Consider the following 20,534-nt stretch of genomic DNA (forward strand, 5'->3'; position numbering starts at 1 on the left):
AAAAATCCTTTATTTCAAATGTTGTTTTTTCATATGGAATTTCTATGGTGAGCAACGCTCAGCTAACGTGTTTCATTCCCTCAAGGGGAACTTCATCGTGGCTTATAAAGTCATTGAGTATTTTCCAACAATGAACTGTACCATAAGTAATTTTCTCCAGTGTATTGCGCTGGAAGCCCTTGGAGTTCTGGTGGTCTGTGTGCCTGGTGGAAGAGTGCACTGACGGCTGGTGGTGTGTGTGCCTGGTGGAAATGTGCACGGACGGCTGGTAGTCTGTGTGCCTAGTGGAAGTGTGCACTGACGGCTGGTGGTGTGCGTGCCTGGTGGAAGAGTGCACTGACGGCTGGTGGTGTGTGTGTGTGTGGTGGAAGAGTGCACTGATCGCTGGTGGTGTGTGTGCCTGGTGGAAGCGTGCACTGACGGCTGGTGGTGTGTGCCTGGTGGAAGCGTGCACTGACGGCTGGTGGTGTGTGCCTGGTGGAAGCGTGCACTGACGGCTGGTGATGTGTATGCCTGGTGGAAGCGTGCACTAGCGGGTGGTGGTGTGTGTGCCTGGTGGAAGCGTGCACTGACGGCTGGTGGTGTGTGTGCATGGTGGAAGCGTGCCCTGACGGCTGGTGGTGTGTGTGCCTGGTGGAAGCGTGCACTGATGGCTGGTGTTGTGTGTACCTGTTGGAAGCGTGCACTGACAGCTGGTGGTGTGTGTGCCTGGTGGAAGCGTGCACCGATGGTGTGTGTGCCCGGTGAAAGCGTGCACTGGCGGCTGGTGGTGTGTGTGCCTGGTGGAAGCGGGCACGGACGGCTTTTCACGTGATTCATCTGTGGATCGCATTCCACAAGTTTAGCCCAATGTTGCTCCACAGATGAATTGAGAAACTCATAGGCCCACCACTTATTTATTTTGAAAGTTTTATATAGCGCGAACATAACCACCGAGGGTATCAGAGCGCTTTACAAAATATGCATCATAAGGTTATATTACAGATTATGCAACAAAGGGTATAAATATACAAAACAGAAAAGATCAAATCGACAAGATCAAAGTCTAAAATTGTCAAACAGTCTTGTGAGGGAAAAGTAGACACACCAATAGGCAAAATCACAGTCTAGATTTGTCCAACCAAATCATATCCCAAGTGGCTGAGCCACAAAGAACGGGTATGGACCCAGAATCCAATGTCGGAGCCATGCTAAGGCAGAAATTTCTTCAGCAGGAGCCCTTTGACCTCATTTTTTAAGAAGACAGTAGATAAGGAATAACAAATGCAATGTGTGTGGTAGCATATTGCAAACCAGGAGTGTGAACCACTACCCCTGGCTCCCCATAGTTGACATCCATTACTAGTGCACTGAGCATGATGAAGAGCTAAGATCTTTGCTCACACTTAACACCTTGCCTGCTGTCTTGATTCCTCCCCGATGCTGCACATTCCTTAACTGGGTGTGGTCGTGACGAAACCATTCCGTCATCAGCACAGCTCAACCGTGACTGATGACGGAATGGTTCCGTCACCAGCATCAAAGGGGTTAAATGATGAAAATGTTGGTGGTGTTGACATGTCAGAGACCAAGGCAACCTAGAAAACGTTAACCATGCAAAGAGCAATGCTCCTTCTGAACAGGGAGCCTTTACTCACCCGGGTAAGCAGTCCCCGCATGCCGTGTTGCTGGTGGCGGAGCAGTTGGCCTTCAGGTAGCGGTTCACCAGCGCGCAGTCCTGGCAGGGCTTGCACTTCTGAAAGCCCCAATCCTCCTTGAATCTGTTTGGCCTGCATGTCATGCACTGCGCATCCTCCTGGTAGCCAAAGCCGCATTCCTGCAGGGATTAAACAAGCCCTTCGGTCATTGTACAGCTTGAATGGGGAGCAAGGGCCTGCATGAAAGGAAGAGCCGGTGAAACCACGGCGGAGCCCTTCAGGAGACAAAGGCGCCCTTTCTTCAGGTTCAAATGTGTCCCCCACCGCTAATCATCTCTCTTACTTCATCAAGCACCACTCGAGTCACCCACTTTATTCGAGAAAGCAAGCAGCGCTTCAGTGAACAAAGCCCCGGGAGCCCCCCACGGCTGCATTATTACAAGCTTATGGCAGAATTATTGAGCTGTCTGTTTTCCAATTAAACCAGTCATGTGAATGTTTGGAGTCCCAGGGCAAGCCTGGTATTCAGACAACCATTCAGTCGCAGCAACAGCCACGGTGCACTTTGATATTAAGGTCCATAGCTAAGCTGAACAAAGTTAATTGCTGGAAAGAGCTCCCTGGCATTGATGGCCCTTGAAGCACAGTGAGCACATGCAAAGTAATCCTGCTTGCTCTGACTAACAAGGCAGCGTTGGAAATGTGGACTGCCAAGAGCAAACCTAATTAGAGCCAACCCATCTAGAGACTTCTTCCACCCAAGGTCTTTCAATGGCCCAAATGCATCTGCCTAACTTCAATCTATTCAAAGTAAACTTTAATAAGAACTTGTACTATGTAGTGCCTCATACTCACTTCTGTGGTTTCTAAACGCTCCAAAATTGTATGGTACTCAGTTTACATACCTTGAAACAATGGAAAGCGCGAGTTGGCCTTGCTAGGAATCGAACTCGTGATGGCGACAGCTAACTCGACCTTGCTCAGTGAGAAGACCGATCTTTGCCTATCTTCTGTGCATATCGCAATATCATCCGCATCATTGTAACTTTGTCCTGCACGCAGATACTACAATCAGTCCCTATCTGTGATTTAACATCAGATGCAGTGATTCATTTTAGTATGTGAAAAGGGTGAAATCTGCATTTCATAATAATGTTGCAGGATGATATTGGCATAACTCAACATTGTGAACCGGTCCTTTTTTTGAATATTTTACTTGTATTCAGTAAGATTGTTTAGTGCTTCCTAAATGAGTTATTTAGGCTATGTAGATAGCCTGTTGGTGGGAGCAAAGCCAATGAACTATATTTTACGTTTTTATTTCATACTGAAAAATATATGATTTTGAGTAACCAATATTCTTAATTAAGAAAATCAGAAAATGTCAAATACAAGTAAATTGCTTGTATAGCATTCTGGAGGCTAACTATATTAATCAGTATATTAGAATTCTGAGAATTATACCAGGCAAACTAAATTCTTGCTACATAATGTATTATAAGAACTTTAATGAGAGGTATAAAATTGCAATTTAGCATCCTTTGCATCAAACTCCATGTCTATTCTCCTGTTCAGCTCTCTGATGCCTTTGTGGGCGTGGTCTGTGCTATAAAATATACTGTAGAAAGAAATAATGAGAGCTTATTCAAAACGCTATGGGATGTATTATGTTCAGTAATTCTTATTCATTATTAACTTAATAAGGAATGGAGAAAATAAAAAATGAATTTGTTAGAGTTTTGCTATGTATTTAGCAAAAACAGCGCACATTTTGTTTCAAACGTTTAATTGAGTAGAGTTTCTATGTTAAAATCTCGTTCATACGTGTGAAACAAAAGCTGCTTTCAAACCCATTCCTTTATTTCTACCCTTCTACAAAAAGCATTTTTGTATTATGCAGTGAAGCATAATCTGTTTACTCCAGTCCCTGTCACAAGATCAGACAAACCTATTTGGTCTCCTTTTTTCAGAGCAGATTTTCAGTGTATTCGCCCATGTGTACTGTCTCTCACAGTGGCAACCAGATTTATTGCCCATTTGTAAACATAGAAGGACGTTTTTTTCGTGCCAAGCTGGGGAGCCACGGGCTCAAACGTCAATAAACTCGAACTGGTGTCAACAAAACCAAAATGTACAACTAAATCTTCTGACAGAGGAGTTAAAAAAAACACAAATGCATGTACGAACTTGAAGCACAGCAAATTTGAAAAGTACCTATCCGGTTACTGCAAGACTCACGGACGAGAAAGAAATATAGCTTTTAATTAAATTTCATTGACATTCTGTGCATTTTTGTTAGGTCTAAATACATACCTCAAGAAGTGTATCCTGACCCTGGGTCACACCATTTATTTTAAAGACCTCACCTCCTCCCCAAGTGCCTTGGGGCATTGAGGGAATAGGCAGGGTAACTAAAAAATGAAAACTAATTCTCCAATGAGCGTCCCTATTCTCAGATCACTCTCAACCACGCAGCACTGATGACCCGAGGGTAAGCACATCTTCACACTGATGAGAAATAAATGTTAGCAAACTAAGGGTCAGATGTTTCAAAGAGTTTTAGGAACCCTAAGATCCTAAGGGAAAATGCTTTAGTACACATGGCCCCACATTAGCTTTGTTCATACAAACACTTGACTTCAACATTCTATAGTATATATTTTTGTAACATTCACAAGAATGCAAAAAGATAACTTTTTTCCCCAGTTTCACAAAGCCCCTGTGCACTCTCTGATATTTAAGCTATTTTTTGGTGCCACAGTGGTTATTATTCTAAAGATATCAATTTGTAGCTATGATTTATTCTTTGTTTAAAAACTACACTTTTGGTTTGTGAGTTCTCTACAACGAATATCTTGTAGTTGTGATAGACAGAGTATATTTCCGCATGACCACACTTTTAAAAGTTATTAATCTTTCCAATACAAACACATTTTATAGATTGGAAGAAAAACAGAGCAGAGAACTCAAGGATTGGCTCCAACAGAATTTGCCATGACCATATCCAGAGGAATGCAACTAGGCTATCCCTGAAGGTAAAAAATAGCCTCCATCTTTAATAATCACACCGCAATCATGCACAAAGAATCCAGAAAGACAGGGAACAAGAGAAAGCCTTAGGAAGAATTACAAAAAACTCTCAAACTCTATTTTTAGACCTTTAACATAAGCCATCCCTTGAAATCAATATTTCTCTACCCACATGCCAGTCAACACATATCTAAAGTCATTGACACACAATAGGAAGTCCAGCATCTCCGATGTTACCTTTACTAATGCTATAAACCGTCTTGGCCAATTACGTTTTAGTATTTGTAAATTGATTAAACAAATTCAATTCGATTGGTGGCTCTGCAACACTCGAGCCCTACAGGAAAAGTGCTTTAAGACCTGTGAAGACACATTCTGTGTGGAAAGGGATGGTAGCGCTACCTGCCTCCAGAAGAATGAAATAAAAGACTTACTTCCCCCTGCTCCGCCTTACCCCATGCTGAGACCTCATAATCACCACCTTCACTGCCTGCTCCTCCATGTGCCTCCAACCCAACCTAATCTACACGCATCTCACCAGTAGAGAGTACAAGGACAAGCGCCTCTCATTATATACAAAACTGATCATGCACACCTGCACTATGGATGCCACATACACCACACTGCTAGAATCTAACACCTACTGCAGGATTCTTAAAACTGTGGGTATAAAAATACAGACTTTAGCAAGGTCTCAAATTCCCCTCCAATGCTCAAAATCCTGAGGCACAAAAATCTATAGTCACTTCTGAAACAAAATCAGACCAAACATTCCCCAAAGGCAATAAACTTTTTAATCAGCCTACCATACTCACAACATTTGTCACAAGAAGCAGCCTATAGAGAAAGTTGAAAAATATTTCCTCCAGCTCTCTGAATTATGTCAAACTTCATGTGAGGTCTCCTGAAAAGCAGCTGACCCTACTCAGAAGTTGGGATCTTTGGAGATAGTATTGTTCATTCGGTATCCCATGCGGCAAGCTGAATCTGGCCGGCACAATGAGAAGATTTTAGCTCCTCCTCCAACTGACATGTCCCCGTAGAAGGAGGTATGCCAATTTCTAGTTATTAGACCCAACTGAGAAGAGAAGTAGTTAGGAAAACTTGTTTACAGGGATGTACAATTGAAGAATCTACAAAAACTATAAGAATACTCTGGAACTAAAGGAGGTGGTACTTCAATTAAATACAAAACTGCAAGCTTGCCTGAAAGATTCAGGCTACCATAATGGAATACACGAACAGAACAATTTATCATGTCTTGTGACTTGGAAAATTGTCAGGCAATTTTGGAAATCATTTTTCTGCCACCTCCTTTGCTCTGTTTGATTCTTAGGTTTTGTTATGAGAAGAACCTTGAACTGAAGTTTCTAGTCTCAATTCATGTGACACATATTGTGTTTGTTTAAAAGCAAGTACGCATGAATTTTCAAAACAAAAAAAGAAAAAAATACAGTAACCTACACAATTCGGCCTTACTTTACTGTGTGCTTCCAACCCTCATTTTCAAGCTTAAAATCTTGAGAAGGATGCATAAATGACTCCAATACTCCAGCCCCAAAATAGGAGGTAATGTACAAGATACAGCACCAGAATCATGGACTAAGCGTGTTTTTTTACAGATATATTGCCTCTGGAGCGCAATAATAGATGATCTACACCACATGGGATGATATTTTTGTAAACAATGTTTAGGACAACATTGTTTATGTCAGACAACATTTTCGCCAATTACATTTTTGTTGCATTTATTTACAAACTGTTTTCAATTGAATAGACCATAGCCAAGAATATAATTCAATGTCCATGGATCAAAACATAATAATGGACAAGTTCACAACAGTTTACTGAAAAGAGAAATGTTTCCTCACAATACTTTTTACTTACTATTCTGAATAAAGTACACACATTATCTAGGTTCCCCTCTACATCACTAATGCATAAAGTGTTGTAAAGTATTTTTATTTCACTGCACTCACATTCATCCAGCCATGCATTCAGCTCTATCACTGGTCAAAGTAAGACAGAAAAATCTTAGAAGTGTGGAAAAAAGGCACAAATGGCAAATGCATACCATGAAGTAATTCTCTAGGGAAATAATGGGGATGAGCTCCAGTCAAAGATCTTACAATGAGAGGAATAATATGAAGAAGAACGAGAACAATGAAGAGAAAGGTGAAGTTCAGGGGATTTTATGAGGAAAGGAATTTCTCTGGAAAATAAGCAATTTGGCCACGTGAAGACATTTCATATACAATATGAAATTACCCCGGCAGGGCAGTCACAGCTTTTTCAAGATAGTTTCAATACTCACTATATTGTTATTTTCTCAGCAGTGGTATAGCACCAACCTGAAATTAGTAAGGACTCACACCACTGCAGGAAGATATATGAGGCGTGAACGTTTGACACCAGCGACTTATTTAGATTCTGGCAGATCGCAACATCCGCCAAGCAGTGGTGGATGTTGTGTCCACCATATTTAGAATGTCACTGAAGACTATACACTCTTAACATAGCAGATGGCCCCATCTGCCACTTTTTGGAGTATGTCCTAATCCGCCACACTTTAAATAGGGCCCTTTATGTTCTACATTTCTGCACAGTCTCCGGATGTATGGTTTTAATATATTCCACAAGCTTTGAAAGAAAGTTTGACTGCACTTGTCATAGACTAGGGACAGTAATCAAGATCAAGAAATGTGTTTAGCATTTACTGAATGAAGAAATCTGTTCCAAATGTTAAAAGAGTTTTAAATATTAAAGAGGTTCTTTGCAAATACTAGCCATACAATTAGTTCTGGATGAAACTTGGAAGTATTTCATGTTTTCTTTATTCATTGAAATTCAGTTATTGCCTAATATAATCCGCTACAAAGCATATCTAACGGTTAAATATAGGGTGCAATGTTTTTCATTCAAACCTTCAAAATTACAGTGGGTGCTGCCAAAGGTTCAGTTAGTTTCAGGGAAGCCATCCAATAATAATCTGAAAAAGCAAACTTCCTTTCATAAACTGCACATTATAGTGAATCATGTTTCCAGGACACAGCAGCCCCAAGGAAAAGTAGTCTGCTCTGAAGTTCTTTTCTTTTATTTGCGTTAAAATCTATCAGATTTTAAAAAAGTGTTTTGTGGTATCTGATAGGTATCAGATTTTAAATAGGTGTTTTTTTAAAACTTTAAACTATGTTAATCAGAGAAAGCTGATTCTGAAACTAGTTTTATTTTTCAATCCAAAATGAAACTTAATGGAATGTTGAGATTGGCAAGTCAGTTCTTGATAGGAATGAAGTGCTGTCTGGAAAAAGTCAACCTGGGTGAACCAAAGTACGTTGTCACAGAAACACAGTTGTTTGATGATCTTGTGAAACAAAACAAGATGAAAATTATAATCATAAATATCTAAGTTAATTTGTGTTTGAAGGATGGCACAATAATTTGAATCCACGGTTTAGCAATGCAACAGAATAGGCAGGTACCAGGATTACCATATTTTCAATTCACTATATTGATTTTCATGATTAACAATGATATTGTGGCCTGTCTTTTTTTGGACTTTGTGCTGTTTACTAAGATCACTAATACTAAATATGTTAATATTCTAAAATGTAAGGGGAAATGGAAAAAATCCACCATACATGTGGAAATGGTACACCAGTATACACACTCACCCTATAGGGAGGGACATTTTAAGGATTTTGGGGGCCCCTGTTCAGAACAGCTTCGAATTAATGATCCCACCTGTCCTCCCTTAAGTCTGTTCTCCATTCAGCAGCTCGTTTCTTTTATGGGGACAAAAAAAAAGCAACCACATCACACCCATGTTATCCACCCTCCGCTGGCTTCCCATCAAGGCAAGATCTATCTACAAGACGGCATGCATCACCCACAAAGCCTTGCACTCCTCCTCTCCTCGCTACCTGGCAAATAAATTGAAACTCTCTGGAGGCTCTAGACCTTCACGAAATGCAGAAAATCTACTGCTTGAACCTCCCACTTTCAAGAAGGAAAGATCAATGGCCCAATCCTTTTCAGGCAACGCAGTGAGAATCTGGAACTCACTTCCGCCTCAGCTCCGGACTACCACCTCCTCCAAGGCCTTCAAAACTGCCCTCAAAGTTCTCCTCCTTCAAAGACACCTCTAAAGTTAATTCATGCCCTCTCTATTATCTGAAGGAAGACCTTTTAGTATAGAAAAGTTCTATTCTCCATGACTATGGAAGTGCCTTCCCAATGTGTTCTTGTGGTTTGAGAGTCTGCCATTTTTTGCAGTATTACCCTTTTACCTGTGTTTGGTACTCTTTTGTAACCTGCACACGTCACTTTTCTCTGTAACACACTGTTTGCTACCTCTTACATTTTGTTTGCTTTTGATACTTGCACAAGTGCCACCATTGCCTATGTAACGTTTGTTCTTGTGTTTGAGTGTCCTCCATTTATTGCAGTATTATACCTCTACTTGTACTTTGTACGCTTTTGTAACCTGCACACATGTCACTTTTTCCTCCTGTAATGCACCATTTGCTACCTCTATTTTGTTTGCTCACGATTGTCACTTTTGCCTCATGTAATGTAACGTTTGATTTTGTAATTTGTTCACTTGTAATGTTCTCATGTATCAGTTCTGTTCCTATTGTGAAGCGCTCTGACACCTTCGGGTAAAGTCCGCGCTATATAAAAATGCATAAATAAATAAATAAAATCCGGTTTCAGCTCTTTCGTGCCCTCTTTGACCAGTGCGCAGGAACACTGGTCCAAATTCTAAATCTCTTTTCATCTAATATTCAAGGATCGTGACATGATTTTTTCAATATTATAATGCAGCAGCACCTCGTTAATATTATTGCAAATAATCATTGTGACCCCGTCATATGTAAGGTCCTGTTGTGGTCTAAAACAAGCTTTTTTATGGATATTGCATGGTCATATCACTCACATAAAAAATAAAGGACAAGAGTATTTAAAGCAATCTGTTTAAGAACTGCTCAAGGTCATCAGGGGAAGACTCCCTACAGAACAGAGCTGGCTCTATCAGTCCTCCCCTGCCCCGAAAGGCTGGGGCCCTGGGCCAAGGCCAACTTTGCCCATACTTTTAAATGCCTCTGTCACCCTATCTGCCCATTGTTTGTCTCAGAACAAAGCATATGTAAACAGCATATTAAATCAATCACCAATGTATGTAGTATTTAACATTTACAAGGTCCTACTACCAAATTAGATCATCAATGTACTGAAGGGTCGCCATTTGTATGACAATGAAGTTCGGCTCAACTTGAGTGAATGGATAACCCCTAATGCCGGGCACTTACATCTTGCTTAGATTTAAATGGAATCAGTCTCATTGACAAACATCATAAACCCACAAAAAGCATCTATTACCTTGTTTATTTGTTAAGACGTGGCAAATGGAATAAATGACTTACAATCTTTGTGTTTTGTTAGATTCATTTCTTGATGCTAACATTGAGCCTATGAATGAAATGCATCTCCAACTTCATTGTGAAAATAAAATCTTCCAATTCACTGCTAAATCAGGCAAGGGCACAGTAGCAGTAACAATTATAGATTATGAATTAAACAAACCATAATTGCATTGTTCCTGATTAGACCCTGGCACGCCTTGTAAGTCTATATGCATCTACATGGTATTTCTACAGTGCAAACAGAGGCAAAAGACTAGGTCAAAAGCAAGCTTAAGATCTGTAAGTATAAGGAAGCTCAATTGGGGCGGCAATGGTCACCCGGCTGTTCCTTTTATCCTTTCCATACTGGGGAAAATGATCCTTTGAATGAAAGGTGCACTCTAGAGGAATGAGGTTCCTTTAACATCAAGAAAGAAGAATCTTCTCAGATTCAAAAAAGTTATAAATAACTTTTGTTTCTACAAATTGTTCACTGGTTACTTTGTTCTGTTCTTATTTACTCCACTGTGGTAACCAATTCTTTGCGTCAATATGACCTTATTATAGCACTATACAAAATGTACTTTTCCATTCCAATCCTGAAACCAGTTAGAATACAAGCTGTTTACCACTTGCAGACTAGAAGTGCTTCATACTACAGTATATCCACAATTTCTATCAGTAAATACACCATAGCAAAGTTCATGTAAAGAAGGTGGGAATGCACTATCCCACTGCCAGCCCCTTTACTCAACACACATCGCAGCATACATGTGGAACAAGATTCCAACTTAAAGTGTGTCAATAAAATACATTTTCCCAAAAGCAACATGTTCTGAGGATGATATAATGTGATAGGTCTCAAAAACTCACAGGATATGAATCTAGTGTATAGTACAACAATACTGAGTCCTAAATATCATTTAGAAATATTTCTACCCTAAAAAAGTTAATACTAGAAAAGCTACACCCAATTGATCCCAATAGACACCAGCACGAAGACACCCCTAGCGCTGCTGAACGCCTGCACTTCCAGATCCACATCGATCCCAACACCACCCTCAGAGGAACCACCGTCTACAGACCCCCGGACCCCGGCCATAGTTCAGCGACTCCATCACCAACGTCGTCAGCACGCATACCCTTGCATCCACAGACTACATCCTCCTCGGAGACCTGAACTTCTACCTTGAGAACGCCAACGATAGCAACTCCCCCACCCTGTTCGCCAACCTTGCCAACCTCAGACTCAAACAGCTCATCACGACACCCACCCACTCCGCCAGACATACGCTCGATTCCATCTTTTCCGCCAGCAACCACATCACCTGCAGCGACACCACCAAACTCCACTGGACCGACCACCACTGCATCCACTTCTCCTTCGAGACACACCACGCACACCACCCGCAACAAATCCCCCACCACAGCTGGAACAAGATCACCACCCTCGCCCGAGACCAGCCAACCCCACCGACACAGCCGCCCGCAACTTCAGACAATGGATCGACGACTGCGCCAACACTCTCGCCCAATCAAGAAACCCTCAAACAGACGCACCGACAGAAGGGCCATCTGGTTCACCACTGATCTCCAGGCATCCAAGCAGACTTGCTTAAGACTCGAGAAGAAGTGGTGCCACGAACAGACACCGGACTACCATGAAGCCCTCAAGAGCGCCAGCCGCAAGCACCACCAACTCATTCGAACCGCCAAAAGGACCTCCTTCAAGGAACGCATCCACAACTATGCGCACAACAGCAAAGAGCTCTTCAACATTGTGAAGGAACTCGCCAACCCCAGCTCCAGCTCGAACGACATCCCGCCGTCACAAGACCTCTGTGACTCTCTAGCCACCTTCTTCCACCACAAGATCGCAGACATCCGCAACTGCTTCAACACCCAGACCTCCCCGACAACCGCCGACACCTCAGACTCACCACCTCCCAGCCACACCGGCCTCCTGCTCTCCTGGAACCACGTCAACGATGACGACACCATCAAAATCATGAACACCATCCACTCTAGCTCACCATCCGACCCCTGCCCTCACCACATCTTCAACAAAGCGAGCTCCATCATCGCACCCCAACTCCGGAAGATCCTCAACAGCTCCTTTGAAACCACCACCTTCCCGGAGAACTGGAAACACGCCGAGATCAACGCCCTACTCAAGAAACCCAAGGTGGACCCAAAGGAGAATTTCCCTGCTCCCGTTCCCAGCGAAGGTCATTGAGAAGATTGTCAACAGGCAACTGACCGGCTTCCTCGAGGAGAAAAACACCCTGGACTCATCCCAATCCGGAGTCCGCAGCAACAACAGCACCAAAACCACCCTCATCGCCGCCACTGATGGCATAAGGACCCTGCTGTAAAATGGCGAAACTGCGGCCGTCATCCTCCTGGACCTCTCGGCTGCCTTCTACACTTTCGGCCACCACACCCTATGCACACACCTCCACAACCCAGTGATCCGCAACAAAGCCCTGGATTGGATCACCTCCTTCCTCACCGGCAGAACCCAGAGAGTCCGCCGCCCTCCATTCCGGTCCGAAAGCCAACAAGATCCCTCAGCCAGACCCTTTTTAACGTCTACAAGGCACCGCTTGCCAACATCGTCCAATCGCACAACCTCAACATCGTCTCATATGCCGACGACACCGCCAAAACCAACCTCCATGAAGGAATGAAGGCCGTCGCCAGATGGATAAAGAACAATCAACTGAAACTGAACTCTGACAAGACGGAGGTCCTCATTCTTGGCTCCTCCCCCTCCGCCTGGGATGACTCCTGGTGGCTGGCCATGCTGGGAGCTGCACCGACACCCACCAACCATGCACGCAACCTGGGGTTCATCCTGGACTCATCACTATCAATGACCCAGCAAGTCAACGCCATCTCCTCCTCCTGCTTCATCACCCTCCGCATGCTTCGCAAGACCTACAGATGGATCCCCACCGGAACCAGAAGGACGGTCTCCCAAGCCCTTGTCAGCAGCAGGCTGGACTACGGCAACACCCTCTATGCTGGAACCACGGCCAAACTCCAGAAAAGACTTCAACGCATACAGAACTCCTCCGCACGCCTTATCCTCGACATCCACGACATCCCCCGCCACAGCCACATCACTGCCCACCTGAGAAACCTGCACTGGCTCCCCGTCAACAAAAGGATCACCTTCAAGCTCCTTAACCATGCTCACAAAGCACTCCACGCCGGGCCAACATACCTCAACAAACGACTCACCTTCTACCCCCCGAACCGCCAGCTTTGCTCCGCTGACCTCGCCACCGTCCTGCGCATCCACTGAACGACCACCGGCGGCAGATCATTCTCCCATCTCGCCGCCAAGACATGGAACACCCTCCCCATCCACTTGCGACAGACCCAGAACCTGCTAACCTTCAGGAGACTTCTCAAGACCTGGCTGTTCGAGCAGTAGCAGCACCCCCTTTCCCAGCCCCTTCCCCCTTAGCACCTTGAGACCCTCACGGGTGAGTAGAGCGTTCTACAAATGTTTGATTGATTGATTGATCTGTATTTTTATAAACAATATTTTGGCCATTATTTACTATAGATATTCTGCCATACAATCACATCTAGATAATGTTCATGTTCAAATCATTCTTATTCATGTGACTTTTCTATGTGAACAAACTATTCATGCCATATCTGAAGTCCTTGACGAGATAGTGGGCATACGCCTTGACTTAATATCCCTCCTAATCATATGTTGGGGATGGAATATATTAACTCTTGCACGATACATTTTACAGACACATCATCTATGGATAGTCCACCCAACCAGATCACAATGGACTATCAGCAGATATTTCACGAGTCTCCAGATCTATTACTGCCTATTCAGAGCCAATATGAAGTAGACAGAAAGACCTGGTCACCCACCACCTCAAGGACACTGCTTCAGAAAATGTCTGGAATGCAAAACGTAAACATACTGAGGATTATATTATTTACATCAAATATATATCTATAAGAGACACATCTGCAAATTGCAAATTGTATATAACATAAGGCAAATTAGCCATTTATTTATTCTTAATAACCAACCTCTTCCCAAAATGGGTCAACATCTTGCACTTCAAGTAATCAACTTCCTTGTGCCCCTGAATGAACTTTTTACTCTTAATTTAGGGATCCCTTTTTGACAAAATCAATCCTAGCATCTGGATTGTTATTGCTGCCAATCAACAATCGCCTGAACCTTGTTTCCAGCTAAAAGATAAGCAATACTGTTGGCCAGGTTAATCTTGCTCAATTCTGCCCAATAGTACTTCTCAAAGTGGCAGAACATATGATCTATGAAAGCATTTGTCAAACTGCATAGTGTTATTTTTGCATATATTACGAGTCTCTTCACCTCGTGCACAGGACTAGCTGAACAATTATTGGACTAATACTTCAATCCCCTTTACCGCAGAGTCTGGAGGATTCAAACTTGATGTGCCACAGAGAGCCTTCGTGATTAATTTATGCTGATGGGTGTAAGTGGTGTGAACAGGAACTTGTGATTTGGATCTGGGACTTCTACTTTATTCAGAGACTTTGACCCAGAGTAAGAGAGAGAAAAGTAGAAAAGTCAGAAGGAACAATGAAGACAAAGATCGAAAAATAAACCTAGAAGGATGAGTAAAGAGACAGGAAGTGTAGAATGGTGGCAGAAAGAGGAATGAGTTATCATGCATAGGGTAGTCCCTGTAACTTTATGGTGAAATTTCTAAAGTGTGAAAAATGTCAATTAGGGATCGATCAACTGATTGTCTATAAAAGCTTACCCTGATTGTCACCTACTCTTATGTTATTACTATGCAGACATTGTTTAACTTCTTAGAGCCACCATTATTACATGTCCAAACTGTAAAAAGATAAGTCAGATGCGAACCTTTCATGGACAGTTACTTTGTACCTTTCTAGATTTCAACAGTATGCACAATATATACAGACATATGTTTACAATATGTTATCATACATGTGAAGTCTCACAATGTCTTTGTATACATAATATCCAAGCAATAATTATAGGTATTTCTTTTAAAATGTGCCTTGATTGCTAATAGAACTTTTTTATATTTGGGGAGGAGACGGTTTTGTATTATCTCCTTAAATGGCTGAAACAAAATCGCTTTTTATTGTCTGAGTCAGTAGTTTGCAACATCTCCAAAAAGATATCTTATCATTCCTGGAGATCAATAGGACAGTTGGTATCAAGAACCTAACACTAAGGACAATCAATGTGTGTGTCTGTTGATATATTCACAGCTCCTTAGTTCTCTCATTGTAATTTATCAGAAAAGCTTTCATTTCAGCACAATCAGTAAATCCTGATTGTAGACCCTTCTAAAATGCTTTGGGATTCAAGCCTAATCACACCCGAGGAGTGTGAGACAGCATGGCAGCCTTGGCATTTGGCAACTTCATTACATGTCAGTGTCAGTTCCAACATCAAGCTCCTAGAAAAATGTTCATTATAGCTATCACAAACTTTTTTTCTTTTCTTCAAGTAATTTCTGCCATTCTCTACATGTCAGACATCATGAAAAAGGTATAGTCTTAAAGATCAAATTGCACAATTCTCCCATATACTCTTGTTTAGTGACCATATAACATATGGATGAGCGAGACCTGATTCAATTCAACACACAAAGTGAATAACCAGAAAAAGAATCCCCATGCACATACCTAGTGATAAACAGTAAATAACCCTCTTTACCTGGATGGCATCATTAAAAGCTTGGCATATTAACTTTCGCCAGCATACTCTTGACTTAAAATACATCCCAATCATGAAAAGTTATTAACACCAACCATAACAGAGTGCAACTACCACCTATTGACAAGTCTTATCACTCGTACCTTGGAAACAATTCAAATGCCCTTATATAACAATTCTATTCCACACAAAAAAAATGGCATTAAATGCTGCAACAAGCTAATATCAAAATACATCACTTAATACAATGCAAACCATCCAACATTATCCTAGACAGTAAAGTTTACTTGCTCACAAAACAACATTGCTGAAAAAGATACTGCCTGCTCCTTGTATTTCAGCTGTCATTTCAGTAGCAAAACTGACAGAAAAATCCATAACTAATTTACCTCTCCTATGTTCCAGCAACCTTTCATTTTGAGGAAAAAGAAGCAAGAGAATCCTCATTGTGTACTTAAAACACCACCAAGAGTTGTCTTTGCAGAACCATTTAAAAAAAACTCAGGGTTGCCAGTCATACGTTTTTACCCTGCACTCCAAATGCATCAAAGGGAAAACATGATAGTGAGTGACATAACAAATCTCACAATTTCCAAGGAACAGCACATGGTCGATAGCTATTGAAAGGTTCACTGTCCATATTAAAAGTAGAAACTTTTTTTAAAAGTCAGGATTGACTTTCCCAGCGACGGCTGACAAGGATTGTGGGTGGGGGTGGAACGGGGGTTGGTGGGGGGAGAGAAAGAAAACATAATATGCACTTATCTTTAACCGTGTCTCTCCTCCGTCGTCTCTCCCGGCCGGGACAGAGGAAGCATGAAGCACCCAGGCTCCCCATACCCCAACACAACGCTGCAAAGCAGCGTTGTGATTGGTCTGAGCGCTGTGGTTCAGCGCTCAGGCAGGCAGTGGGAGCCTAGGCACGTTCTCCACCCAGGCAGTAATGCAGCCTGGACGGGGAACATGCAAAGTGCGCATGAAAGTTTGGCTGGGCTGAGACTGCCTGCCAAACATTCATGCGCACTTACAGTGTGCCCACCACTCCTCCCCCTACTCATGTGTGAGGAGCCCACCCCGCCCCTCCTGTAAAGTTGCCATAGCAGGAACAAATAAAATCATGTTATTATAATTTTTTTACACTGCTGAAAAGCAGTGGGGCGACAGCCCTCTGCCTTAGTGGAGGAGCCGCCACTGGTCTTTCCAATGAATGTTTTTTAAATAAGATGTTAGACATATTATGCTCAATTCAGAAGTGTTTTGTCAGATGAAAATGTATCTTCATGGCTGTAAATACCTCGTTTACAGCTTTCAGTAAGATTTGGGGGATGAGGGGGGGGGGGGGGCAGATTTCCCAACAATCACGGTTTTTAAAATACATTATATGAGATGCAGGGCATGAGGAGGGCTTTAGCAGTTAAGAAGCAGTGGAAAGTAAGAGTAATGTGGATTGTTAGGGGTACTTAAAACTCAATCGTTTTGTAAAATAAAAACATTTTAAGACCTTTAAAACAGAGAGGAGAGGCTGTGTGTTTTTGTCTGTGCGTGTATTCAAAAATCCCTTATGACATTCGACAAAGATTGCACAATACTCGACTTAAAGCACCTGTACCCATCAATGTACTAGAGAATGCATTTACTGGGGGTGCAACACCCGAAATACCACCCCTGTACTACGCCCCTGGACATGATTTGACTCGTAGGTTTTCGAACACCCACAATCATGTATATTTGTGGTCATTTACAAACTCTGATCCAGTCCTTTCCCACCCCAGAAGTGGTCAGAAAGTTACTTCAGCCATGGGCTGTAAAAATTCACCTTCGAGGACATGAAGGGGAAAGGAATCTCCCCAGATTTATTAGGGTTACTCTAGGTGAACGTGATGAGCTTTCTACATGGGGATTTGTTTTTCATCAATTAGTATTTGTATAGCACAGTACTGTAATGCCTAGGGGTATCTGGGCGCTGTATTTGTGACGCCTCCGTCGAAGAGCCAGGTCAGAAACTGGCAGAAAGAGGAAAAATAAAGGTCAGACACGAGCAGAACCAGAAAAAATTACGGCAGAATGAGCAAATGAGGCAAAAAGTAGAGAGCAGAAGTGGGCAGAAAAACAAGCAGAAAGCGAACTGAAAAGTACCGTATTTTCTGGCGTATAAGAATACTGGGCGTATAAGACAACCCCCTACTTTTCCTTTTAAAATATAGGGTTTGGGCTATATTCGCTTGCTTATAAAATGACTCCGGCGTATAAGACGACCCCCAACTTTTGAATAGATTTTCAAGGGTTAAAAAGTTGTCTTATATGCCAGAAAATACGGTAAGCAGAAAATGAGCAGAGGAGGCACAAACCGAAGGCAGCAGTGGGTAGCAGACTGCGGGCAAGCTGGACAGTAGAACTGAGGCAAAAAAGGGTTTTGGCTATTCAGCAGCCCTGTGCACTACGTGAAATGTATGATATGTACATTTATACACCAGGGTAATAGGGGAGCCTTTGAAAGTCACATTGGCAGATGTAACAGTAAATCTGGGAACCTGCACATCAAGAGGTTTTCCAGATTTGCCATCACACCTATGTTATCAATCGCAAAAAGTGTAAAGGTACATTTCCGGCCGTATCGTAGAACTGTGCCCTGACTTTTACATCTTTTTTTGTGACTCAGGAATTATATTTATTCAAATAATAATATATTTAAAGTATCACTAGAATGTTGTTTTAAGGCTGTTAACATATGCCTGAAGCATGCATCACAAGCTGGGTACACTTTGCAGACACTCTTTAACCCATACCTGGTGCTGCTGCATGCAGCAAGGCCCAGCATGCAGGCCTTTGTTTTGTAATACTGGCTGCTTCAGATCTCACAAACAGCGTCTGTAGTATCGAAATTCGATCGCGGAAGAGATCATGGCAAAGGTATAAAACAAAGATGGGGACCCGTGTGAAAAGTAACCGATGCTGGCTGACTCACTCACACACAAAGGCCTCAGGCTGGAACGCAAGAGGATGCCGGCACCTGTTTACAGTACGCCCCTGCTCTAGGGCACTAGTCAAGACATATACTTACCCATGATTATATCACCCAAGGTGCAAACTCATTCGCATCTTCACCATATCACATTCCTGGGTGACAGCATTTGACTCCATCTTTTCTGAGGGATCATATACCACTTGTTGAAGTAAATACCACAGTTTACGGTTATCTCAGACTTGCTCAATAGCAAGGAAGCGAGCTCTTGTTTTTTTAAGTTAAGTGTACATTTTTCAAAAAGCAGACAGTAAAAATGGCCGAGTCAGCTTTTTTCCTAATGTAAAACACAATTCGTTGGCAAAGTCAATTAAGGCAACCAAGAAAAGCAATGACAAGCAAATCCCAGTCCCAGAGAATGGGGCTATTTCATAAAGTATCCCTATGACTGATTAGCATGTGGCTTCTTTTCATATGTTGCTATTAAAGAAGTCCTGGAACTATTAAAGAAGTAGAAGCCTATGAGGGAAGACAGAGAAACTTCAATAACAGATGATTAGCTACCTCTGGAATTCCCCATAAGTGTTGGCCTTCACTACAAGGGTGACAACCAAGTTTTTCTAATCTCGTGAGGGTTCCTGGGCTAATGTGCCTAGCAGAAGAAACAGGATCGAAGTGGGCAGAGAGACATCAAAACGCAAGAAACCATGTAAATGGAACATGCTGGAGGAGAACTGAAGAAGGAAACAGGAAAAAAAGTCAAATGACTTAGATTGCACTTTCGTTTCCCATTGGACTCACAGTATTCTTGTACTACTGCGAGTGTGCTAGAGTTGCGCAATTGCAGCAAAGTACAAAGCCCAGGTTGGACACATTTTCATATGTACCCAAATGCCCACCTCAGGTTAGTGCATTGCTGAACCCATTAAATAATTAAAGGAACTACAATTAACATCTACGGCTTATACCCATGATCCACAGAAGTACTTGCACTGTTGGGTACAACAAATGCAAATATTCATTCTGCCGTCTCTAAAAGAAAGACAATTAGGAGTAAAGATGTAAGGCGTATGGTGGCTTCTTGCAGTCCATATCACAAAATAAACAAGCATTAACAAAGCCAAAAGGTCTGGGTTAGTCTTAGAAAGCATACATGTTTTTGCAAAGATATGCTATATGTAAAAAAATAAACATTGGCAAAAATATGCGGGTCATGAACACTATCACTGGAACTGAAGTGCAATACTTTTCAGGCGGCTCTGCACATGTGATCAGGTTATATGCCGTCACTCACAGTGCACGACAGCCAATGGATGAAGAACGGTCACCCACTGCCCCTCACTGTATGCTATAATGGGCAGAAGCCAAAACTGAATGACATCTCGTCAGACCAATGAATGAAGTGGGCTCACTGACAGACTCTATACGTAAGTATATGTATATGTTTTCATTATGTAGAAAAACAAGGGGATGTGGGAAGCTTAATTGTGTCAGCCCTCAGCCTCCCTTAAACCTTGTAATCAGTACACAAAAGTACACAAAGGAGGGAAAGCCTCACAACTGATGAACTCCTAACGTTTTAAGAGGTCACATTTACTGGTGTCAATACATATCGAAGTGAAATGGGATCTGCACCCAGGTGAATCGGCGCTACTCTTACAACACATGGATATGTTAGTAGGATCAGGTGAAGACAACAAGGACCCCCTGGGTAGTATATAGACTCCTAGGGCAGGGTAACAACTAGTGTGAGAAAAATCCCAGGACGT

The 20,534-nt window shown here is 42.3% G+C and overlaps 1 protein-coding gene across 1 annotated transcript in view; it reads right to left on the reverse strand.

Moving 5' to 3' along the window:
- TNFRSF19 (TNF receptor superfamily member 19) overlaps positions 1–20,534 on the reverse strand; it is a 171,439-nt gene that overhangs the window by 101,944 nt on the left and 48,961 nt on the right. The window contains exon 4 of the mRNA XM_086935193.1: positions 1,638–1,816. Within this exon, the coding sequence (XP_086791319.1) occupies positions 1,638–1,816 (179 nt within the window). The remainder of the gene's footprint in view (positions 1–1,637; positions 1,817–20,534) is intronic.

This window comes from Lissotriton vulgaris, chromosome 8 (assembly GCF_964263255.1).
Source record: "Lissotriton vulgaris chromosome 8, aLisVul1.2, whole genome shotgun sequence".
NCBI classification, from domain to species: Eukaryota; Metazoa; Chordata; class Amphibia; order Caudata; family Salamandridae; genus Lissotriton; species Lissotriton vulgaris.